The following is a 26,830-nucleotide window of genomic DNA, read 5'->3' as shown; positions in this document are numbered from 1 at the left end:
AATTGTGATGATTATTTATATAACCAAGAAGTTTCCTCAGGTATAATACTAGAATTTAAAAATATTCCAAGGAATCAAGTTTCAAACTCAAATTTATACCATAGAATACTAGTATTTTCAGTTTAGTAACTACTACTAAAATTTTCTAGGAAGGGCAGCGGGTTAAGGAAACATTTTTTTTTTTTTAATCATAAACAGGTATTTAAGGAGAGGTGGATAAGGGAAATAGCTTGTCGTTGTTAGGGCGCCTCTACCTGTATTCAGCTCATCACGTTTCCTGTTCCTACCCTCAGTTCATCTGGAGCTATGATTCAATTCTAGATAGAAATGGGCCAAATAGGGGGAAAACCTATTCAGAAAAAGGCATTCTTGTTTTGCTTTTGTATCCCTCATCCCCCCAAACTCTAGTAATTTCAGATTATCACTGGTATCAGCACATTTTGTTTTGCATACCCAAGAGTGAGAGGCATATTTTCAGGTGTGTGTGTGAAGAGACAATGAGAGAATTTAATAATAAGTTTAAAACTCTATCATCATAGTAAAATAAAATCCATCATAATAATGGGAACGTGACTGGGTAAGACAGTGTGTATTTTTCTTAGAGAGGCATACTAACCAATATAGGAGTAAAATGACCTGACATCTACAATTTGTTTTAAAATATTTTAGAAAATAGGAAAATATGTGGCAGAATATTCTTGGGTAATTTTTGAGTCTGGGTGATGAATATGCAGTTTCATTATATTATTCACTCTAATTTTAAGTATATTTCAACTTTTACTCAAAATATTTTATTAATAAAAGTTTGTATAAAAAGTAGAAGGAAGTTATGTGTCACACTGAGTAAAACACTGAAAACCTGTGTATGGTTATGGTCTTTGAATTCTTAAATTATATTTTAATAATAAAAATTCTATAAAAATAATGGTACAAACAGGCATATTTGTTATATTTCAATGAACTCAGAGCAGGTCAAGGTCATACCAAAAAACCACTAGTCTTCCCCACAATAACTATTCTTAGAAATGTTCCTTCTTAATAACTTCAGTGTCATTTAGAATTTGCACTCATATGGCTATTAAAAGGTAAAAATCCAGTTACAAATAAAAATTTTAAATTAGTAAGTTTCTCAAATTTTTATTATATACCAATAACAAAATAAAATAGAAACCACCCCCATCTCTCCAAACCAAAAAAACCCCCACAAAACACCTGCCTCCACCCTAGCTGGTTTGGCTCAGTGGATAGAGCATCAGCCTGCGGACTGAAGGGTCCCAGGTTTGATTCCGGTCAAGGGCATATGCCCAGGTTGCAGGCTTGATCCCCAGTAGGGGGCATGCAGGAGGCAGCAGATCAATGATTCTCATCATTGATTGATGTATGTCTGTCTGTCTCTCTCTCTCTCTCTCTCTCTCTCTCTCTCTTAAAAAAAACCTGCCTCATGCCGAAACCGGTTTGGCTCAGTGGATAGAGCGTCAGCCTGAGGACTGAAGGGTCCCAGGTTCAATTCCGGTCAAGGGCATGTACCTTGGTTGCGGGCACATCCCCAGTAGGGGGTGTGCAGGAGGCAGCTGGTCGATGTTTCTCTCTCATCGATGTCTCTATCTATCTCTCTCCCTTCCTCTCTGTGGAAAATCAATAAAATATATTTAAAAAAAAAAAAACCTGCCTCAGTTACCTCTACTATTCTACCACAGCAGGCTGACATTTATTTAACAGTTACTACAAGTCAGTCAACTGTGTTAAATGCTTTGCAAATGTCATCATATCTTTCCTCAAAGCTACCCCATGAAATATATATTGGGTCTTATCCATACCCTCATCCCAACATCACCACTCACCATCACCATTTACAGATAAGGAATCTGAGGATTCGAAATGTTAGATAATTTGCTTTAGATAACAGACTATATATTAAATAGGTTGGTATCAGACCAAGTGTGACTAAGGATTGAACCCTTCACCACAATGTCATCTCTGGCCTCTATTCGTGTTCTCTGAAGAACTATACTATAAAAACATATGCTCAAGCTTCCAAGCAAAAGTTGATAAAATATTCCCACCCCTCTTTCCCCTCTCCCTCCCCACTTTTTCACTGGAAGAGGTAACAGAAAGCAGAGAGGCAGATGGCTAATTTGAGAATTGCCGTCTGATTTTTCTGGAGCTCTGAGAGTATGTGGAATGTGATTTGACTGTGTAAATCATGTCACATATGCTGTCCTCTCTGGTGTGGGTTTCTGGCTCTCTCTTGTGTGGGTTTCTGCCAGAACAATGTTTACCAGCTCTTGATAACACATTTCTCACAGACCACACACATTTGCTGCAGCACTGAGTGAAGACATTCTAGCTCTCCTTTTGCAACATGGTTAGCAAAAGAATCAGCCTTTTCCTAGGATCAAAAAATAGATAAATTTCGTAATGGAATGGGCACATTGCCAGAAAGCAAATTTATATTTAATAAGTACAATTTTCCCATTGACTGAGATGAAGTTCCAAGAGGAAAAACACTCCAATAGAAGGGATTGCTGATGAGTTAGGCTTTGTTACACCATTTACTACTTGTGGTAACTAGACATGCTACTCTAAGGTCCAAAGGCCACATTGCTTCAATTGAATTCATTTGAGTAACATTTACTGGAAACTTACTAAGAGTCAGCTACTAAGCCATAAACTGAGTACAAAAATACACCTCATTTATAAGGGCTTACATGTAATTGAGGTGAGACACAGAATCAAGTAATTACTATATGATATAATAAATACAAGGAAGATAAAGAACACAGAAGTAGTAAATTACCTTCTGTAGGTAGCAGGGAAGGAAGACCTTGCAGAGGTGATGACTAAGATAGGCTGGGAAGAATTCTAGGAGTTTGACAGGGAACTCTTTAGTCTCTCTGTGCACCTTCATTCGGTCTCCTGGCTTTGGTTCTCATCTCTAAGTTGATGATTCCCAAATATATGACACTAGTCCAGCTTCCTTCTGACATTCAGATACTTACATAAACTGTCTCCTTGAGGGCTCCATTTTGATGATTCATAGGCACCTCACATTCAATGTGTACATCTGAAACTAAATTCCTGATCTCTCCCCCAAAGCTGCTCCTCCCTATGTTCCCTGTCACAGTGAATGGCACCACTACCCAATACAACGGACAAACTGGAGCTCACGCTCACTTTTTCTCATCCTTTATGTCCAATTAGCCATCTCCTTTAGTTCCCCTCCCAAACCATTCTCCACACAGCAACCAGACACTCCTTTTAAAATGCCAGTCCGATCACATCTTTCCTTTGTATAAACCTTTCAGTGGCTTCCTGTGGCTCTTAGGCTAAAGACCCAAGTCCACAAGATGGTTCTATGAAACCTACCTCACTCTCTCCAGGCTTATCTTGGGTCTCTCTCATTCTCTACGTTCACGCCACACTGGCCTTTCAGTTCTTTGAATATGACACGCTCCTTTCCACCTTAGTTGGCACTGTTCCTAATGGCTGGGAGCCTCTTCCTTTCCTCTTTGCCTAGCTATCCAACTCCTATTTATCCTTCATAATGAAATAGACACAGCAGGTCTTTAGGGAAGCTAACCCTGACTGCTCACTCTCTGCCAAATCTAGTTCAAGGTCCCTTGTTTTACAGCCTCATATCTCCTGGTAGTCTTCCTGTGAACTACTTAATCACAATAATTACTGATTGTGTTAATATTTGCTAAGTGTGAGTCTTCCCTAATGGACTATAAGCTTCGGGAGAGAAGGGTCATTTTAATTCTCCACAGTATCCCCAATGCCTGGCTCAAGGCAGAGACTCATATGATTTATTGAACAAAGTGATGAGTTCCAGGAGGAGGCAGCCTGTGCAAGGCAGAAGGATGTGAAGTAGGCTGGTGTGCATGGAGAACCATAAGCAGATCCATGCTGATGAGCATGTCAGGCTTTCATGGGGGTGGGTACAGGAAGGATGAGTGGAGATTAGGCTGGTGAGGAAGACAAGAACCAGATCACAAGAGGCCTTAATCCCTTTTTACACGTTATACAGTACCTGCCTCATTGTGGTTGGGGTATTCAGAAGGAGAGCATGGCATTCACTATGTGTTAGTTTCCCTTCCCCCATGCCACCTTAATCCTACCTTGGAGACTTATTTTTCACCTTTGTCAAGAACTTCCCACTTTTATCATTTCTCCTGCATATCCCACATTCAATCCATCAGCAATCCTATTGGCTATACCTGCTTCTGACTACTTTATACCACTCTAGTCCAAGACACTGTCATCTACAGCCTCTTATCTGGACTTCCAACTTCTACTCTAGTCTCCAGTGGTCTACCTTCTACAAAGCAGCCAGTGTGCTCTTTTAAAAATGTAAATTAAACCAGATCAATTCTTAGCTTAAAACCCTCAGATGGTTTTCCATCATACTGAAAAATCCAATGACCTTCCTAAAGTCTAGGAGGCTAATCTGGGAAAACATGGACATTCAGATATTTACCTGATAGAAAACCGAAGAAAGATTTACCATCATTTCCTGAGTTGTTTAATCTTTAATAAAATAGAATTATGTTTTTACCAAAGCACATTTTTAGTTATAAAATTTAAGTACAATTAACATTTTTGAGTTTCCTATGGGCATTTCCTCTTTGGATCTTTGAAAATCACTGTATTGATTTTAAGAACCAAGCTTAAGTATTTGCAAGGAGTCTGATATACTGGGACTTAATATTCTTTGCACTTTTGCTCAAACTCAAAAAAAAGGAAAGAGGGAGGGAGGGAGGGAGGGAGGGAGGGAGGGAGGGAGGGAGGGAGGGAGGGAGGAAGATTAGAGGGAGGGAGGGATGGGGAGAGAAGGTCACAGCGCAGGCTGAAACTGGGAAGCATCTGACAAATCCTGAAAACAGGTATTTATCTTCTGTCATCCCGATATCTGGTGTCCGGCAGCAATGGCCATTCCCTTTCAGAAAAGTGACGTGACTAAGGGAGCTAGCTGCTCTTGTACTCCTCTGATTTTGGTCTGAGTCCTTGACATATGGCATAGGCAATACTATTATGGTTAAAAGCATATTTAGTGTCAGATACACCTAGGTTCACATTTTAATCACATTTTAATCCACTGCTTACTAGTTATGTAAACTTGGGACATGTTTTCAGGCTCCATTTTCCTTATATGGAAGATCAAGGCAATACAAACTCCACTAGTTATCATAGAAACTAAAAAAGAAAATAAATATAAAACCTTTACAACTATGCCTAATGCAGAAAAATAAATGGATCCAGTTACGACTCAAGCTGCTACTAAGACCCTAACTGATTTCAGTGATTTGGACACAGCTATGAGTAGGCTGCCTGCGTCCAAATCCTGGCCCTGATCACCTGATAGCTGGGTGGCTTTTCTCATCATTAAATGGGTGTAATAGTCGTCACTTACCTTGAAGGCTGTTGTGAAGATTTAATGAATTAATGCACAGAAAGAGCTTAGAATAGTGCCTGGTACAGCGTAAATACTACTAAAGTATTTGCTACCACTTTTATTACATCAAAGGTTGGTGGTCTGAGAGCTGCCCAGACTCACTGTCCAGATCCAGCCGTAGAGCACACTATGGCTGCTATCTCTCCCTTCACCTGTCAAATCCTGCCAAACACCCACTTCTGCCACTTGGCCAATAACTCAACAATGTATATTTCTGTTTATACAGCTTCAGGGTTTCTTTAGGACTTTGTTTACATATGGTATTACAGCTTTACTTATACATAAGCACCGAAGGTTCTAGTTAAAGCAATGTGGTGTCATAACAACAGATTTAAAAGCAAAAAACTTCTATTTGTATTGTGACTCTGCCAGTTATGTAGCTTTAAGATAGACACTCAACTTTTCTGTAACTTAGTCTTCCTCATCTTTAGTGAGCTGGCACCTATTGCGTAGATTTATGTCCTTTCAATGTTAGGTGAAAACTTCTAGTAAAAGATTCAAAGCACTAGATGTTTTTATTAATTAATTAATTAATTTTTACTTTATTTTTATTGTTGACACTATTACAGATGTCATCATTTCCTCCCCTTTGCCAACCTCCCCGCTGCATTTGACCCCTCCTTCCCTCTGGCCATCTATACACACTGTGGTCTGTGTTTATGGGTTATGCATATATATTCTTTGGCTAATCCTATCACCTTCTTTGTTTTTAAAAATGTGTTGAAATATTCACTTTTTAAAATGATCAGCAAAGCATTTTTCTGCATTATTATTCCACTCAGAGGAACGTTTTTATCTGTGTGCTTCTAGCACTTTGTTGCATTCATTCACTCTCAGACATTTTATCTACATGGTAAACCACAAGATACCTGCATGGTATTCAGAAAGAAAAGAAGGGGGAAACGATAAGTCTAGTAGTTAGCTTAAATGTAAAAAAAAGGCTGGAGATGGCTGACCCTATAATACTGGCAAATGCTCATCTATAGAGTTTTTAAATTTACCTGGCTGAGAGAATGAAGGAACGTTCTACACTCTCAATCTGTAGTTCATTCTGATATGCTTCTTGGGTAGGTTTTTTTACCTGGAAGAAAGCAAAACAATTTGAGCAAACTCATCTTATTGAAAATCTCATCTTTGAAGCACAGTTAAAATTACCCAGTGACCCAGCTGCCCTCATCCACCACCAACCTTCGTTTATTTCCAGCTTTATCTATCACTGCTTTCCCTCACCTACTCTCTGCTACAGATGAATTTATTTTTTTAAATATATTTTTATTGATTTCAGAGAGGAAGGGAGAGGGGGAGAGAGAGAGAAACATCAATGATGAGAAAGAATCACTGATCAGTTGCCTCCTGCTCACCTCACACTGGGGATTGAGCCCGCAACCCAGGCACGTGCCCCAACTGGGCAGAAGCCCAACTAGTGTGGCTCAGTGGCTGAGCACTGAACTATGAACCAAGATGTCATGGTTCAATTCCCGATTGGGACACCTGCCCAGGTTGCAGGCTCAGTCCCCAGTGTGGGGCGTGTAGGAGGCAACCGATCAGTCATTATCCCTCATCATTGATGTTTCTATCTCTCTCTCCCTCTCCCTTCCTCTCTGAAATCAATAAAAATATATTTAAGTATGGAGTTTCCTCAAAAAACTAAAATTGGAACTCCCATTTGACCCAGTGATCCCACTTCTAGGAATATATCCCAAGAAACTAGACACACCAATCAGAAAAGATATATGTACCCCTACGTTCATAGCAGCACAATTTACAATAGCTAAGACCTGTAAACAGCCTAAGTGCCCATCAGCAGATGAGTGGATTAAAAAACTGTGGTACATTTACACAATGGAATACTACGCTGCTGTAAAAAGGAAGGAACTCCTACCATTTGCAACAGCATGGATGGACATGGAGAGCATTATGCTAAGCGAAATAAGTCAGTTGGAGAAAGATAAATATCACATGGTCTCACTCATTTGTGGAACATAATGAACAACATAAACTGATGAACAAAAACAGATTCAGAGACAGAGAAGCATCTATCAGACCGTCAAACCTCAGAGGGAAGGCCGGGGAGGGTGGGGGGGAGGGAGGGAGATCAACCAAAGGACTTGTAAGCATGCATATAAGCCTAACCAATGGACACAGACACTAGGGGGGTTAGGGCATGAGCGGGGGAGGGGGGAACAATGGAGGGAGGACACATATGTAATACCTTAATAAATAAAAAAAAGAAAAAGAAAAAAAATATATATATATTCAAATAAAATTAAAATAAATACCTATGTACACAAAGGCCCAGCTTTCCCACCTTCAGGCCTTTGCTCACACTATTCCCCTATCTCAGTGGTCGGCAAACTCATTAGTCAACAGAGCCAAATATCAACAGTACAACGAGTGAAATTTCTTTTGAGACCCAAATTTTTTAAACTTAAGCTTCTTCTAACACCACTTCTTCAAAATAGACTCAACCAGGCCGTGGTATTTTGTGGAAGAGCCACACTCAAGGGGCCAAAGAGCTGCATGTGGCTCGCGAGCCGCAGTTTGCCGACCACGGCCCTATCTGGAATGCCTGTCCCCACATCTTAGCATGGCCAAATGTGACCTATTCTTGGTTCTTTCTCCAAAAAGACTTCCCCAATTCTACCTCTTTCCTAGCTATCATTAATACCTCCACCATGTCCCACCAAAAGCTGCAATCCCTACCAAAAACTTCAACTGTGCCTTTACGGTGATATTAATTACTATCCTACCTAATAAAAGAGTAATATGCAAATTAACCATCACCCCGCTACACCCACCAGCCACGCCCACCAGCCAATCAGTGAGAGTATGCAAATTAACCCCAACCAAGGTGGCTGCCACCACAGAGAGCAGGAGGGAGGCTTGCGTTTCCCCAGCAATAGAGGAAGCCAAGCTTTCCACACACCCTGGCGGGCCCAGGCCTCCACTCAAGAATACAAAGTTTCAATTATAGAAGATAAATCCCAAGAAAAATGGCGGCAGCCACGGAGCTGGAGAGAGCAGGCTAGAGTTGCCCCCAGCGACCAAGGAAGCCAAGCTTTCAACCTGCCCTGGCCGGCTCAGGCCTCCACTTAAGGCTACAAAGTTTCAATTATAGAAGGTAAACAAATCTAAACAGAAATGGCGGCAGCCACGGAGCGAGCAGAAGGCTTGGCTTTGCTCCAGGCTACAAAGTTTCAATTGTAGAAGATAAATATATCCCAGATACCAGAGCCTCTGCTTGGGTCGCCGGGGGTGTGGCTGGCCTGCAAACCACCACAGGCCCCTTGCCCAGGCTGCCCCATGCCCCAAGGGAACCCCCACCCTGATCCGGGACACCCTTCAGGGCAAACCAGCTGGCCCCCACCCATGCACCAGGCCTCTATCCTATCTAATAAAAGTAATATGCAGATTGACCATCACTCCAACACACAAGATCAAGATAGCTCCCCCCATGTGGTCAAAGATCCTGCCCCCATGTGGATACAAGATGGCCACCACAAGATGGCCAGCAGGGGAGGGCATTTGGGAGGGACCAGGTTAGCACAGGAGGGAAGTTGGGGGCAAACAGGCTGGCAGGGGAGCAGTTAGACATCAATCAGGCTGGCAGGGCAGTGGTTAGGGGGTGATCAGGCTGGCAGGCAAAAGTGGTTAGGGGCAATCAGGAAGGCAGGCAGGCGAGCAGTTGGGAGCCAGCAGTCCTGGATTGTCAGAGGGATCCCAGATTGGAGAGGGTGCAGGCTGGGCTGAGGGACACCCGCCCCCACCCCCGTGCACAAATTTCATGCACCGGGCCTCTAGCTATTTTATAAGTGTTTATGCATAGTGTATTATCCTCCCTACTAGTTGCTAAGCTCCTTGGGAGACTGGCATAGGGGTAGAGACAAAAAGAATCATGCTTCCATTTATCTTTATATTTTCCACCAAATCTATTGCCATGTTGTCTATAGTCATTCTCAATAAATATGTTATGAATAAATTAATGTATGAGTGAACAAATGACAACATGAATGATTAAAAGTAATATATGGAGAAGAAAAAGTTAAAGATAATTATCTTAGGGAATTTTCTCTAAATATATTTAGGTTAAAACAAAACCTTCCAATAGATGCACAGACCTTCATTCCAGCCAATGAGAGCATGTTGTTCAGTTTATACATCCCAGACTGTACCGGTGTTGTATACAATAGGGCATCATTAAACTGAAAGTAGAAACATTTCATAGGATGAAGTAAAAGAACAAATTTCATCTACAAAGTTATTGATAAGACACAGAAATAATGAAAACATTACTTCTTTATTAGCTCTTTAAAAGCTAATATTATTATTTCTTTAAAAGCTCTCTGAATAAATACTTAGGTTCTGCTTACAGAAACTAAAACCACCCAGAATGTTTTATTAAAATATTAAAAAGGCAATTGTGAAAAAATGTGCTTTCTTTCCAAGTTCTGTAGACAGATTTAATGGTTTCTGAATTCTAAATCCCACTAAGGCATTATAATCTGCCTAAATAATTGATTGAATCAGTATTTCCAAATTAAAAAATGAAATAAACTAAATTCAAAAAGAAAGTAATTTTCTGGTTATGCATCTTTGTTTCCTATACTTGAAATGCAAAGAAGCATTACAGTCAGTCAAAGATCCCACTAAAACTGCTATTTGAATGTGCTAATGTACAAATCTCTCCTTTGATTAAGCAATTATGCCTGCCTGGGGATCATCAGGAACACACACAGCCACTTACCAGGAAGAACACTCGGGGCTGCATGTCTTTCCGAGACAGCTTCATCAGAGTTCCTTCTTTGAGAAAAACCTGATTCATCCAAACAAACACCCATTTAGTCCTACCATCATAACACAACAATATACATATAATTTCCTTTTCAACTTTCTTTCCCCAGATTTTTTTCTCTGGGAGCTGGGCGGACATTATTTTCCTTGTGACTTTTTAAAGTCATGGTTTCTTTCTAAACGCTCTAAGTCATTTAGGAATTGGACAAGGCTGCAGTTTCGTAAATCCAATATTGGCCCCAGGGGGACTATGTGGTCTGAAATGTAATTGACCCAGTGTGTACTTTATCCCAAGGCATAGCCAACATCCTGACAACTGCATTTTGTAATTTCCCTGAATTCGTTCCCTGGGCCATTTTTGTGCTCTATTAGCAGCAACAAAATACCAATTTTCTCCTTCCCCTAATCCTCTCTGACATGAAAGATTTTAATGAAATTGTCTTTAAAGTTGTATGAGGTCAGCTAGTATTACACAATAAAATGATCCCATTCAATCAGAGACTCAGTGGGGTCCCTTGCCATTTTCCTAATTGAATCGGATTTCTTAAGTGACTTAAGTCATGAATGTTTAGAATGGGTAGAATGAACTTAGTTGACCCAAACTGGGTCAATGAAGAGTAACAATAACAACCTATTTTCATAACTGAAATGAAAAGTAGTTACAAACTGTGCCTAAAAGCATTAGATTAAATTTGCCTAAGATAGTCTTAAACACTCACCCGTCCAGGCTGCACGATTTCATGGTGTCCATTTAAGCTGTACTGAATTTGCATAAGTTTTTGGAAGTTGTCCTACAGAAAGAGAATGCAGAGCATATGAAGGCCTGGCTCCCAGGTTCAATAGCACACAGCCACTGAAATCAGATACTTACTCCTTGCTTCATGGTGTCATTGGCGTGGTTGGCTACCTCTATAACAACAGCAAGGGCATCTAAAATATGCAGGAACAGAAGGGGCATTTGGTCATTACCAATGAATTGCAACATGAAGCAATTCCAGGCAACAAGATGGCTAGTTTACAGCAACCAACTACTATAGGATCTTGGATAACTGGGAGTAGGCAAAAATATGAATGAGGTTCAATGAGGGCATGGAACAGGCAAAATAGAGAACTTGAGGGGAAAAAAATGAACCAGAGAAAGACTCTGAAGAGACATGATATACCGCCCTAGCCAGTTTGGCTCAGTGGATAGAGCGTTGGTCTGCAGACTGAAGGGTCTCGGGTTCAATTCTAGTCAAGGCACATTCCCAGGTTGCAGGCTCAGTCCCCAATAGGGGTTGTGCAGGAGGCAGCCAATCAATGTTTCTCTCTCATCATTGCTGTTTCTATCTCTCCCTTCCTCTCTGAAATCAATAAAAATATATTTTTTAAAAGAGACCTGATATACCATGTGTATCAATGTATGAATCTCAGGGTTGTTTTGTGCTGCAACTTGATTATCCTCTTGAAATTTACAAGGGTATGGACAGGATTTCACCTGGAAGCTAAGGACCATTCCAGTATAGACTGCCCCGGGAGATGAGGGATCCTGAGACAGGAAACCAGAACTACAAGAAGCAATTATGTAAGAGGGTCAGGGCTCAGCTGCCTTCTTTTTTCTTTTTTTAATATATTTTAATTGATTTCAGAGAAGAAGGGGGGGGGGGGGAGAGAGAGAGAGAGAGAGAGAGAGAGAGAGAGAGAGAGAAACCGTCAATAATGAGAGAGAATCATTCATCGGCTGCCTCCTACATGCCCCCTACTGGGGAACGAGCCTGCAACCCGGCCATGTGCCCTTGACCAAATCAAACCCAGGACCCTTCAGTCCGCAGGCCAACGCTCTCTCCACTGAACCAAACCAGCTAGGGCTCAGCTGCCTTCTCTTAGTCTGATCCCAATAGGAAAAATGTCACATGCAAGCATACTAGACCTTAGGAAATTGCATGCATTACTTTGTAAGCTGAGTTATTTTAGCTTCATCTGTATTTCATTCTTTTTATTAACCCCTTGTCGTAAGCAAAGTGATTTTGACTGCTCCAGTCTTATCAGCTTTGTAACTAACTATAAAAAGAAGTCTGAACTTTATCTCCTTTGGGGCTACAGTTGTTCTCAACCCAAGACAGTAGTATTCCCCAAGGGACATTTGGACATATGTAAGGACAATTTCTGATTGTCACATGACTGGGAAGGTCCTCTAGCCTTTAGTGGGTAGGAGCCAGGGATGCTAAACATTCTGTACTCCTAATTAGAAACCCACACAAAGGTTATTCCAGACAATGTAACAGTAGGACTCCTACTGAGAAAAACTGGTATGTTAAAAAGGAAATATGCCCTCCTGAGGCTGGTGTAGCAGGAACAGTAATCATCAACAAAAGGACAATGAAAAAATACACAAAAGATCAATTATTGGAAAGGGGTTGAGGATTTTTGGTCCAACTTCTATAATCTACCAAGAGATTCTCTTTCTGGTATCAATCCTGGGGGTTCTATATTTTTTAAATATAAACTCATTACTATCACCATTATTAAAGGAAAGCAGTATTTCCCCCCAACCATAAATCAAACTGTATTGCACCTGGCACTCATCACCCCAGATATTCAGGAGATGGTTCTGGGCACACCCCCTGCTTTCTGGATGCTTGAAGGGCAAGTGGTCAGGGAGAGACACTTTTGGGTAAAAGGATAAAGCTGTTGTTGTCTGGTCACCTAAATTCCAAACTCTGCATTCTCCCACCCAGTCTGTAATTCTACTCCCCAGGTCATCCCTTTAAGAGGCCCTGGTGACTCTGTTACTTTTAACTCTTCTGCCTGACTTCCAAAGATATAGCTGTCGCATTTTCCCTCACCCTTGGCAACCTCATTTACAACTGCTCACCATTTTACTGCGGTGCATCTGGCCATACAGTGCACTTCACTATTCACTGCTTATTCTAATTCAGTTTCTGCTCAAGTGTAATTTTCCTTTAAACAAGCTCTTTAATCTCTGGCCCTGCATTTGTTTTATCTGTAGAATGGAGGTAATAATTCACTGTCTTTGAGGGCAGAGGCCCTGGAAGAGATGTTTTCTTGAGGCCCTATTTGTTAAGATCTGTTTAAAATTTTTATTTTCATGAGAGAGATTCTGATCTGGAATGCCCACCCTTGCTCTGCCTACCCTTCAACTCCTCTCCAGCCCCACTTCTCTCTACGCAGAGCTCTGCCTCTTCAACCTTCACACTTTTCTCCCTCTTCCAAAGGATTCTGTACTGTTCAGTGCATCCTAAATGTACAGCTATCTACTCTTTCTTTGTCTGCTGGGCAGGCTTTTTTCTTCAACTAGATATGTTCACTGAATGCAAGACGCATGTCATATTTCCCACTCCAAACTTTTCCTTAAAAAAAAAAAATCACCTTTAAAAACATAACACTTGCAAATAGAAGATGTTAGCAAAGAGAAGTAAAATAATTAAGAGAATAAATAAGAATCTCTACAAAATGGGTTAAAAACCTGTTCAGTTTTATAATCGGAAAAATGTAAAGGATAGCCCTGGCCAGTTTGGCTCAGTGGATAAAATGTTAGCCTGGGAACTGAAGGGTCCCGTGTTCGATTCCGGTCAAGGGCACATGCCTGGGTTGTGGGCTCGATCCCCAGTGGGGGACTTGCAGGAGGCAGCCGATCTACCATGATTCTCTCTCATCATGGATGTTTCTATCTCTCTCTCCCTCTCCCTTCCTCTCTGAAATCAATAAAAATATATATTTTTTAAAAAATGTAAAGGGTAACACAGGAATATGATAAAAATTCATAAAAGTAATGGGATGGACATGGACTTGTTTAATGTGTTTCTGCCTATCAGAATGAGGGATATATCTATGACATTTGAAAGAAATGGAAATAAACAGAAAGAAACACCAGAAGTAACAAAAGTAATCCTGTGAGTGTGTGTGTGTGTGTGTGTGTGTGTGTGTGTGTGTGTATGTAAGAAACTGCCTTCTTGTAGTTCTTACACACACACACACACACACACTATGGATTATCCCATGAATATCAATGAGTCCATTGTACTGTAATGGACTACTCCCCTTAAGTACCACTGGGCATGAGGGGTAGAGGGTGGGGTAAGGCTACTGCCCATCCTTACACAGTCCCAGAACTATATGCTATTTTTCATGTTATCCCTGATTTGTGTCGTTTGGTCACCTCATGAACTCATGATTTTAAATGCAGATTAACTGGTTCAACCCCTGCTTTGAAAGCAGTGGGCATCTAGAGAAGGAGTACTGACATCTGGCCAGGGTGACTGAGCACAGGAGGATGGAGCTCCCTGACCCAGCATGCTGGGTGACTCTCTCAGGAGGCTGGCTCCCATGGCCAGCTCACCCTGGGCCGCACTTGTCCCTAAACTATTACCCACATCCAGCTCCACTGTACCACTTTATGTAGTTCTATTTTAACCTGCCCAAAATAGTGTTTTGAAAAAAAAAGTCTTCTTATAAATAAAAAAGTTTTGTTATATTTTTAATTTCCTGGTCTAAATAAACATAATATAAAAACTTCTACAATATGTAAGACCACAAACATTTTTACCTTGAGTGTCTCTGTAATCTCCGGAGTCTTCTAAAAGATTTTTCAAATAATCTAGAAATGGAAAAAAATGACAGTATTTAGTGCAATAAAGCAGTAAGGGGAAAAACACTTGTCTTTTTTATTAAATACTTCAGTCATTCTTGTTGGTTAAGATACATGCTGGTCCAATTTGTGCTAACTTTCTAAAGTGTGAAAGAATAAAGCCCCGAGAACAATTTGAAATCAGGACACAGAATGAGAGCGGAAAAGAGCCTCAGAGGTCACACCAGTCATTTCAGAGATGAGGAACCAGGTTGCTGAGGGCAGGGTCTCACCCAAGTCACACAACCTCTTTGTGCAGAGCCAGGACTGGAATCCAGGTCTCCCGATGCCCAGTTCAGGTCTTTTACACATGAAATACCTTAACCTCAAGATCAGATGTACATCTAATACAAAATTCCAAGCGTTAATAGGTTGAATGCTTAAGGGACTCTTAGGTTTGTCCATCGAAGTCTAACAACATCAGAACACCAGAAGAATGCAATACACTAGACCAGTGGCTTTCCAATGGGGGTGAATTTGGAAATGTCTGGAGATATTTCTGATTGTTACAACTGGGTAAAAAGGGGTCCCTGGCATCTACTGATTAGAGGCCAGGGGTGCTGCTAAACATCCTACAAATGCACAGGGCAGCCCCACAACAAAGAATTATTTGACCCAAAATGTCAACACGGCTGCAGTTGAGAAAACTGATCGAGATGAAAATGGTCTGTAAATGAGCGACATAATTTATGGCGGTTCTTATAATATGGAAAGAAATTAAGGCAATAGGTTGTAGTTAATACATCTTTAACCAAAAGGAATGTAATAGGATTTGGAGGTAATACTCTCTTGTCTGTTGAGAAATGTTGATGGCTTCTCCTTATCTATCAAATTAAAACAAATTCCATTCCCTGGAATTTAAAGTCCCCCACTACATGATCCCTATTGACTTTCTGATTTTCTCTCTTGCTACTGCCCAACACAGGCCCTTTGTTCTTACCAAAGTTTGATTCTGCACAATTCCTTAAACGCTGCCCATGTGTTCTCTGGCTCCATACTTTTTGTCTCTAATGTTCCCTTTTTCTGAATCCTTCCTCTGTCTCTGCATATAAAAATTCTCCTCATATTCTTCAAGGCTCATTTCAAATTCCTCTTCTCCTACTAAACTTTCCACTTAAAGGAAATATTCTCTCCCTTTGAATAATACATTACATGACAGTTACTCATTTTATGCCTTTAATCATTTTTGTTTTCATTTGACTCAACGCTCCTTGTAGGCAGGACCCACATCTGATTCATCTTTCTATCTCTCATAGCACTTATCCAGGACTTTTGCACAAGGGACAACAAATGCTTAGAATTTTTTTTAATGATTTTTTCTTGGACAGAACTGTCTTAGTTTAGGTAAACAGCAATGAAGGCTGAAACCAATCCTAATGACAGTGGGAGTTGAGAAAATGAAAGGAGAAAAGGCATGTTAAGAGACTGAATACATTTTTATCAGAATCAACCTCCATTAACAATATCATGGACTATATCATATTTCATCCCAGGGTTTTATGAAATCATGCTGAAAGGCACAAAGGGAAACTTGGGTTCTAGTGCCAGCTTTTCAAACGTACTACATGACATAAACACACACACCCAAGTGTTGAAATTCTGTGCATCTTTGAGGCAGTGATCCAAGAACCGTGTGAGTCCAGACATGCAGCACTGGCAGGAAGCCATATGAGACACTGTGGATGACGACATTCCGTTTCCATGCACCGTGTGTAGGTTCTATCCTAGCAATTTACATCTTAAGTTGGAGAGTATGCTTCCAATCAAATAAGAAAACCACAAAAATTAACAAAATACGCTGATTACACATTACACTTAGCTTTTCCTGGAAATGAAAATTAACTTAATCTCACTCTGACTCCATTCAGAATGAATTCCCTATATAAGCCATGTTTGGTGAGTCTAAATAGTCAACTTCTCCATGAGAATGACAGGGTTGGGGGAAAACATTTAGTCGTCTTCTTAGATGTTCTCAACATCCCCGCTACCTCATTAATCAAAAGCGACAGTCCTTAAAACCTCGAGGTCGCTAAAGAGTGTGGAAAGGACAGCAGATTTACCTAAGCATCTGATTCAAGACAAATTCCTATTGTGTCTTCAATGCTTTGTTCTTTAATACAGAACTGAGACATTTCTCTAAACCAAGCAAGCCGGCTGGAAGATGTCTGTATTAGGAAATCCTGACCTCAGAATCACTGTGCTGAGCCTGATAGCTTCTGAGCTGCATTTTCTTTCCTGGTACTCAAACTCAGCTGCTGTCTGCCAACCTGAACTTCAGGAACAGAGTGGAAACACAAATCGGCTGAAGAGAAGACCCACCACTAAGATGTTACAAAATCATGCTATTAATCAAGGAGGTAATGGGGTTAGGCTTACTCTCTTTGCCAATTTTTTAAAAAGCATCTTAAAATTCAATGTTCCAAGATTAAACTTTAAAAATTCAACTTTCCAACGTATCCATCCATCCATCCATCCATCCATCCATCCATCCATCCATCCATCCATCTGTATTTTCAGGGCATCTTGTGACAGTACATCCTGGTGAGAACTTTCACCTTTTCAAGGAAGACCAGACCATGATCGCCCTCAGTGAAGAATCACTCGGTGCCTCAGCTGCAGAATTAGAACACGATTGATTGCCCTGAGTCAGACGTCTGTTACACTCCAGGTGAAACCCAGGAAAGGAGGCCAGACAGACACACCTGTATTGGTCATAGGAAATTGTTTACTGATTACCATTTAGGACCTTGTACAGGAGTTTCCTTTTTAAAAAAATGAGGAGAGCACAGTAATCTATTCTATTTGCCATATTAGACGTGTATTAGTCTATGGCACTTCCCTGCTTCTGCCAAACCAAACTAAGCATTTTTCAAAACTTCGCTAATAAAAATGCCTCAAATGCTACTGAGGTTAATTCTTTCAAAGAAAGAAAGGTTGGTGCAGCATGCATGGGCACCACAAAATGTACTTTCTGGCCACCAGGTGGCGTCGTTGATTAATAAAAATTAAATAACCCCCATTATCACCGTGGGCAACCTCAAGGAACATGCAAGTTTAATTTTGTTCTCATTTCTGAGGACCCAACAAATACTGTACCTTGTTCCAAGTTTTCTAATATAAGGGCTCCTAGTAAGCCCTACCACCCCTAATTACAGTCAGTGAATAATTAACTTATAGCAGAAAGCTATTCAGTACAGTGAACCTTTCCTAAACATGAGTCATCTGTGGGAATCTGGGGCTTTTTACTTCAACAATGCCCAGATTCCTGGACTGTGTGCTGTGAAATGGGAATGGCAGAGCACAGAGGAAATGAGCATACAGGACGGGTAACATTCCAAAGTCAGTTATTTTGAATTTGAGGACATGTCTTGCTTTGTATTATCCAGATTTCTTCTTTCCTCTCTAAATATGTAATGATATCAGCAACACATACAGAATTATGGGATCCAAAGGTCCATTAAGTCTGGTCAATAAGCCTGTCTGCCAAAATTTCAAATTCTCAAAGAAGCAATAAAAAATTATCCTGACTTGTGAAATAAAGTATTGATTATTTTAAATACCCCAAATAAGGATCAATTGTCTAGCTGTAAGACATCACGCCATATTCAAAGCAGCTTGGTGAAGTGGTCAAGAGCCCTTGTTGGGAGCGAGAAGGCAGCTTCTTGTTCTCTTATTAGTCCAGCCATGCCTAGCAGAGGCATGGGGCTATGGCCAAGTTCTGCTCTGAGGCATTTCTGTGTCAGTATCCTCATACACAAAATAAGAAGGCTAGACCAGATAAAAAAAAAAACTGTAATGATTCTCATTCTAAACAATCATGAAGCATATATATACACACACACTGTGTGTGTATGTGTATGTGTGTGTGTGTGCATGTGTGTATATATATGTGTGTGTATATGTATATGTGTGTGTGTACACACACACACACACACACACACACACACACACACACACACACACGGCACATGCCCAGGTTGCAGGTTCGATCCCTGGTTGGGGCCCATATGGGAGGCAACCAATTGATGTTTCTCACACTGATGCTTCTCTCTCCCACTCTGTCTTCTCTCTTTAAAAATCAATAAAAAACATTAAATATTTTTAAAATGTGGTTTTTTAAACAAACAAAAATAAAAGGTGCTCTGGTCCCCTGCTCTAATTCTCTCATTCCTTGAATATTAGTTCAGTCCTGGTCCCTAATTTGTGGCCCAGGGCTTCCTCTTATACATAAATGATGCTTACATAAAGTTAGAAAGTGACTTTTTTGGGCTCTCAGGCTCACAGATTCATGTTTTGGAAAGCAGGTGATGCCTTTCTGTGAAACAGAAAAGACCACTTTTCCTGGGCTGATGCAGCCCCTCACCCAGGCACCCAATGTGGTGAGCAGAGTGCAGGCTGGACTTGAACCTCAGCTGGGAGGGCATAACCATCTGGTCGATCGTAGACTTTGATAAGCCTGATCCTGAGGTGGCATGCCCAGAGGACTCCAGAACCACACCCAACTCCAGAACCACACCCGATTCCAGGCTCATCCTATGGAAAAATTCTGGAGTTCTTACACAGCACAGAATCTCTCCTCAGTCCCTTTTTAGCAGGACAGACTGGCTAGGCATATCCAGAATGCCCTTGGGGGAGTCAAAGCCATAGAAAATCTCCCAGCAAAAGTAAACGTCCATTATTTTGACTTGGTTGAAACAAATGCTTCTCTTTCTGGACACATTTTCCAATGGTTAAGGCTGCCCATTTACCAAGTGAGGATCTCAAATGTACAAAAATGACCTGGGCATGGTCAAGCCCCACTTAAAGAAGCTCTTAACCATATTTGGTCCTCACTACCCTGGTGGTCAACGAAGAGCACATTTAGGTTTAGGGAGATAGGTATATTTTAATAACCAAAGACCAACAAGTTGAAGGATAAAGTAAATATAAGCACTAAGGTGAATTCAAGCTTGACCAAATTTCAGTTTTGTCCAACTGGAACAGTTCCTGATGTGAGCTGTTTGACAAACCCTAAGAGGGAAACTCTAGTAAGAGCCAGCTTGTTTGATCTTTGGCAAGGCAAGGCCCAGCAATAAAGGCTTCTGGCTATTTGCAGGGTCAAATCTACACTGAGAATCAGAAAAAAGAATGGCTTTGAAGTAATGTCCATGGATAGAATTCTGCCAACTTGGATAGGCAAAAACAAACATTTTCATTAACCTCTAAGTAAAACACAGAATTTCCTTTCATTATAAATGCAGGCAACAAACCACAGTATCATCAATGATAACCAGTGACTCTGTCATCATAAAAACCACATATTGTTTTATATCACATTACAGTTATTGCAGACATCTCAAAATATTGTTTACTCTCACCACTACTTCAAAATCAGGGCAGTTATCAGATCCACCATCAGATCTTCTTATTTACTGCATTACTAAAGAAGCACATGTAATACTATGTTATCACTTCAAAATTATTTCAATAATTGTATTTCAGCCCACTAAGTTTCATTTTAGTCTTAAGTATTTTTTTTCTGTAATTTAAAAATTTATTCTGAGAAGAGATCCATTCATAGCGTTCACCAGATTGCCAAAGGGATCCAGGCACACACACAAAAAAGGTTAAGAACCCCTGCTCTATAGAGAAAGTGAGATTTGCATTTAAAAGCTATAATTTTAAAAAAGAAAAATAAATAAATAAAAGCTATAATTTAATAGAACAGGCTTACCTCTTATATACTAAAAGTCTTTTCATATTAAAATCAGGGATATGATTTATTAAATACTATCTCTCACAATACCTTGTTCACAACTATAATTAAAAACGAATTGTAACAGAACAAGAGCTGATGTCATTACAAAGAAAATTCTGAATGTTATCAGTCTCCCATTTTACACAGATGAAACTGTCTCATACCAGGGCCTTTAGGTTCCCCAGAAACTAAATTCCTTGGCTAGTGTCCAGGATACTAGTAGCCCCACCTCTCATCAAGTTCTGCCCTAGAGAAAGTGTTAGAATGACTTTTGATGTAAACAATTAGCCCTGGGTTTTAAAACAAATACCTACCCAGCAAAAGTTTTCTCAGTAAGGGTTTTTTAAAAGTCATGCATTAATTTGATCCTGATCTTTTTACTAATCTGCTTATTAGCCTATTCATAGTTCAAATTTATAACTTCAGAACACCAGAACAGATGTTTTTACTATCATATTTTCTACCAACATGGGAAATCCTAGATTTCTAAAACATAGAGGGAGTTAATACCATGCCAGACTAAAGGCAAAGATATTACAGAAAAAGTAATCTATATATATAAAAGCCTAAGTGACCGGTCAGTAGCTATGACACGCACTCACCACAAGGGGGCAGACGATCAACGCAGGAGCAGAAAACACAGGCATGGAAATATGGAACAGACTGATGAATCTCAGAGGGAAGGGGGGGGGGGGAGGGGAGGAAGAGATTAACCAAAGATCTTATATGCATACTAGAGGCCCGGTGCACAGATTCGTGCACCGGTGGGGTCCCTCAGCCTGGCCTGTGGGGATCAGGCCAAAACCGGCTCTCCAATATCCCCCGAGGGGTCCCGGATTGAAATAGGGCACAGGCCAGACCGAGGGACCCCACCGGTGCACAAATCCGTGCACTGGGCCTCTAGTATAATATGTTGTTAAAGTCATTCATAATATAACATAAATATTTTGAACAAGAGCAAAGAAACTACCCAATCCAAATTTAATCAAAGTTCAAAGGAGTGGTATTTTTCCCTAAATAATAAGTTGAAAACATATTTCAGAGAAATTTTAAATTATATTTTTCATTATATTTTCTCCACCATGATCCTCACTGATTCTACCTGTTTCAACAGCAATGTGGTAACTTTCTAAATCAAAGGTTTTACTTATTGAAAAAATTTATAACACATATAACAGAGACAAAAATTCTAAAAAGATATGATAGTCATTTCTGGATGATAAAAGATGAAGAACTTTATTGTTATTATTTTTTAATAATACTTACATATTTTAATAGGCACAAAAGATCCCTTCAAAGAAAAAAAGTGACCCTTACAAAAATAAATCCTCAAAATATACTCACTCAAACAAGTGACAAGATCAATATAACTTTTAGGAAATAAAAATAGGAAGAGCTTGGTTGGAGTCTGAAAGGTTGGGCATGGCCCCAAAGAGGAGTATTGTAAGTTCATCAGGACAGGGATCACCACTGTGTCTTTGCCAGTGTATACAGGTGTCCAGCTCAGGGCCAGCAAATTGGTCATGACGTCCTCATAGTAACAACCAAACAGCAGGCTGCATGGGGCAACAAGGCCGGCAGGGGGTTAGCGAGGGACGACCAAACGACTGAGCAGCAGGCTGTGTGGGGCGACCAGGCTGGCAGGGGGGTTAGCGAGGGACAACCAAACAACTGACCAGCAGGCTGCGTTGGGCAACCAGGCCGGTAGGGGGGGCAGTGAGGGGTGACCAGGCCAGCAGAGGGGGGCAGTGAGGGGCGACCAGGGTGGCAGGGGGGCAGTTGGGGGTGACCAAGCCAGCAGAGCGGCAGTGAGGGGCAACCAGGCCAGCAGGGGGGCAGTTGGGGGTGACCAGGCCGGTGGGGGGAGTAATTAGGGGCAATCAGGCTGGCAGGCAGAGGCGATTAGGGGTGATCAGGCTTGAAGCGGGGGGGGGGGGGGGGGGCAGTTAGGGGCGATCAGGCAGGCAGGCAGGTGAGCAGTTAGGAGCCAGCGGTCCTGGACTGTGAGAAGGAATCCCAGATTGGAGAGGGTCCAGGCTGGGCTGAGGGGACCCTCCCCCCCATGCACGAATTTTGTGCACTGGGTCTCTAGTAAATAAATATTTGTTCATTGAGCTAGTGACTGATAAATGAAGGAGAGAATCTGGCCTTGAAGGATAGGTTTCAGGAGAGACTAAGAAACCTACTAGAGCAAAGGAAAATAAAGTTTGGGCACTCTGGGTTCTAAACTGTAACTTTATACTGTGGATGTTAAGTTTTTTGTTTTGTTTTTTTCTATTCAAAAATAGGGGCTTATTTTTACAGCATTTTTACCTTCACAGCAAAACTGAAACACAATAGAGATTTCTAATACACCTCCTGCCCCGACACATGCATAGTCTACCCCACCATCAACATCTCCTACTGGAACAGATTTGTTACAATGACACATCATAATCACCTACATCGACACATCATAATCACCAAAATCCATAGTTTACATAAGGGTTCACTCTTAGTATTGTACATTCTATGGGTCTGGACAAATGCAAAATGATATGTATCCACCATTTTGGTAGGATAAGTATGTTTTCAACTTTCCTAATAAGCAGAATAAAAGTATGTCTGCAAAATAATAGATAGATAGATAGATAGATAGATAGATAGACAGACAGACAGACAGAGATACAGAGATAGATACAGAGATAGAGATATCTGCTCCCAGTTCCTGGCACAGAGCTCCTAAAAGCCTTGTAATAAGAGCATTGGGAGCACCTTGTTTTCTAATAATAGGTCTTTGACCCTAATTCTGACACAGAGCTCCTAAATCCCTTGGACTTTCCTAGGTGACAGGAGTATCTTTTGATCTAAAGAGGTGAGTCTTGATGGGCTGTTGAATAGCTAATCTAGATGAAGCCGGTCACCAGAAGGATCAAGCCATGATTAGCAGTTTGGAACTTTCAGCCCCACTCTCCATCCCATAGGAAAGGGAGAAGGGGTAGAAGTGGCGTTAATAACAGATCATGTCTGCATAATGAAGCCTCCATCAAAATCCCAGAGTACAGGGTTTGGTGAGCTTCCAGGCTTCCAGGCTGCCCTTCCCAGATACCCTCCCTATGTATCTATTCCATCTGGATTTTCATCTGTATCTTTTATCATATGCTTTTATAACATACTGGTAAACGTAAAGTTTCCCTGAGCTCTGTGAGCCATTCTAGAAAATTAGGAAACCCAAGGAGGGAGTCATGGAGACCCAGATTAATAGTTGGTTGATCAGAAATACAGGTGACAACCTGGAACGTGCAATTGGCCTCTTAAATTTGGGAGGAACAGTCTTGTGGGATTCAGCCTTTAATCTGTAGGATCTGACACTATCTTCAGGAGATAGTGAGAGAATTGAATTAAATTGCATGACACTTAGCTGGTATCAAAGAGAATTGCTCAATGGCAAAAAAGCCACACACACCTGGTGTCCTGAAGGAGAAATGAAGTGATGATGTGTCAGGCTACCTGGGGGAGTGATAAGAGGTAGCATGATCATTAGGAAGATATTTCCATAACCAGGCATGAGGTCAGAAAGGCCTGGCCCGGAGCATAACACAGGAAATGGAAAGAGCAGGAAGCAGAGGCAGGCGAAAACTGGTCAGCAGATCCTACCAGGGAGCAAAGATGAGGAAAGGGAAATATTTCAGAGTCCTTTCCACAGTTTTGTGCCTATGTAACTGGAGATTGTTTTGATTCTTAAAAGCAATTCATTCATTCATCCATCCAACATTTGTTGGCACCACTGCATAGGGCTTCTCAACCTTATAAACAGGAACAATGTTTGTTTCCCTAAGCCTTTCAGTTTACCGGGTCTCTGTTAATGTGCCAGACTCTATGCCAGACACTAAATTAGGATAATAAAGACAGTCTTTACCCTGAAGAGATGATCAAGAAGAAGGAACTAAGCAGTGGTAGACAACAGTGTCTATTTTCTTTCATTGCTTCTTCAATCTTGCCCTAAGATTTCCATTTCTCCTAAATCCAAATAGATTCTGGGTTCCTACACATTTTAAAGATCTGACTAGATCAACTGGCCTTGAGTAGCCAATATAAAGGTAAAATTTATAAGTTTTTCTGCTTAAATTTACTTTTTTTGGTTTGCTTTTAGAATTCTAATCTAAGCATTCCATTACACAACATATACTTTTTCTCTGATCCTATTCTGGGTTGACTTGAAAAAAAAAAAGACAAATTTTTAATACAATGAAGGAATCGGTAGCCTAAGTAAAACACTCAATAATAAAACACAAATTATGTCCTGAAAAAAACATGCAAGACAATAGGATGGTTGTTTGAATTGTATGAGCACAACTGCTGTCTGGGAATTTCCACTCACCTTTTTCTAAGAAGATTCCAAAAGCAACTATCCTATCTTATCGGCTTCATCTCTGTATTTCTCAATCTTCCCCTCCCAAGAAACCAAGCAGCACAAATCTACTTACACTGAGTCAGACAGGAATCCTTCCCCTTCTCTGCCTTAAACTCATTAATAAAATAAAGTTGTCAGGGGGTGCCTCAAATAGTCTCTCACTCCTCCTCTCTGCTCCAGTATATTCTGTGCACTTGAAATTACTCCAAATTCTAAAATGGAAATAAAAGTACTTACCTCACAAGGTTGATCCAAGGATTAAATCATTGAGCTTATATATCCAAAGATGAAGACTGAGTTAATTAACATGTTTAAATAGATGCAAACTTTAGACTTAAAATCCAATTTGTAAAAATCTAAGTGATTAGACAGGGGCACTTGGATAGCAAAAATATCGTACAAAAGTAGGGAGCAATTAGAATATCACAAAAGATGAGTATTGGAAATCAGAATTTTAAATAAAAATTAAACAAACCCTTAGTATCAACTCCTATGTTTCCTTAGGCTTAAATGATCATAGGTGCTTCAACTCATACTAAATGTCCTTAGGCAGGACACTTCACCTCTCTGGGTGTGTCTTTCATTTAGAAGAGTTCTCTCTAAAATTTTCTCTCAATGTTGTCTTTAGGCTAACGATGTTTTGATTAAAGGGGTGCTCTAAATCTAGCTTAAAACCAACCAAAATTATTTCCTAAACAGCGTCTATGGCATCCAAAATGGACCCAGATATATTGGGGTGCACTAAATTATTAGTAAAAGATTCACTCTTTGATCTCAAAAGTTTATTAAATTAAGAACTAAATATTCAAATAGTATGAATATCACCAAATTCACAAGGCATCAAATAGGAATTTACCAAGTCACACTGCACTGATACTAAGGTCAAGGAGAACTGGAGTAATCAGTTCTTCAGTAATCAGGCTTCAAAGGGAATGGAGGACTTCAGCTCAGGGTTGGTGGAAGAGAAGACTTTGAATCAATGGGAGAAAAGGCATAGGACAAAGAATATGAAATCTATGTTCTTTCTTTGACTTTAGTCCCGACTTTTCGACCTTGAACAAGCTATTTACCTTTCAATGAATCCATAATTACTACGGGTTTACTATATATAAGGTAATGTGTATCATTTAAATAATGAAGATTTTCCAATTTAAAAAAGAGGAAACAGCTTTAAGATTAAACAAGAGATAGCACAAAACTAAAAGTAACCCCAAGCTCACAAAACAAACAACATCTGTTCTCTTAAAGAGGGTTTTTAAACTTGCTTTTGCTATCTCACCATCAATTAAAATCAAACTAACCATGAAACCTTAATTAAATAAAATGCATAACATTTTTACTTATATCAGTCACGATGGGGGGAAAAAATATTTTCACATGAAAATTTCATAACCTTGCTCCATTATTCTTACAAGTCATAGCTTTTAAAACCACAGTTGTCTTTTGCCACTAAAAACAAGACTTCATTTGACAGCTGTAGAAATAGCCTAGCCATTCAATAGCTCATTTATGATACAGCAATGAATTTATCTAGCAAAAACACAACACATGCATGGGTACTTCCTTTTGTCCTGTGTCGTCCAAACACAGGGGAAAGAAAAGTACAGATGGACAGGATATCCTCAAATTATTTGGTTTGCCTTAGGTCATTCCAGAGAAAAATCTAGAGTCCAATTCACAGTTAGAAATTCAAATTAAGTAGAAACATCTAAGGAAGCAAGTCCTGGGGCTGAAAGGCAAGGCCTTCCTTATCATCAGTTTGTTCTTCACTAGGCCAGTTTGGAAGGCAGAAAGCCTTTGCCTAAAGGGAAATTGGGAAATCCTGGCTTT

The 26,830-nt window shown here is 40.4% G+C and overlaps 1 protein-coding gene across 1 annotated transcript in view; it reads right to left on the bottom strand.

Moving 5' to 3' along the window:
• Window positions 1–26,830, bottom strand: part of FGD6 (FYVE, RhoGEF and PH domain containing 6) — a 125,517-nt gene that overhangs the window by 14,045 nt on the left and 84,642 nt on the right. Inside the window, exons 10-17 of the mRNA XM_079775508.1 lie at window positions 14,790–14,840; window positions 11,115–11,173; window positions 10,963–11,034; window positions 10,197–10,265; window positions 9,571–9,654; window positions 6,454–6,533; window positions 5,411–5,418; window positions 4,869–5,026 (exon numbers count right to left, since the gene is read on the bottom strand). Of these exons, the coding sequence (XP_079631634.1) occupies window positions 4,869–5,026; window positions 5,411–5,418; window positions 6,454–6,533; window positions 9,571–9,654; window positions 10,197–10,265; window positions 10,963–11,034; window positions 11,115–11,173; window positions 14,790–14,840 (581 nt within the window). The remainder of the gene's footprint in view (window positions 1–4,868; window positions 5,027–5,410; window positions 5,419–6,453; window positions 6,534–9,570; window positions 9,655–10,196; window positions 10,266–10,962; window positions 11,035–11,114; window positions 11,174–14,789; window positions 14,841–26,830) is intronic.

The sequence above is a fragment of the Cnephaeus nilssonii genome (assembly GCF_951640355.1).
Source record: "Cnephaeus nilssonii genome assembly, chromosome: 6".
Classification (NCBI taxonomy): domain Eukaryota; kingdom Metazoa; phylum Chordata; class Mammalia; order Chiroptera; family Vespertilionidae; genus Cnephaeus; species Cnephaeus nilssonii.
This window is presented reverse-complemented; position numbering and strand designations above follow the sequence as displayed.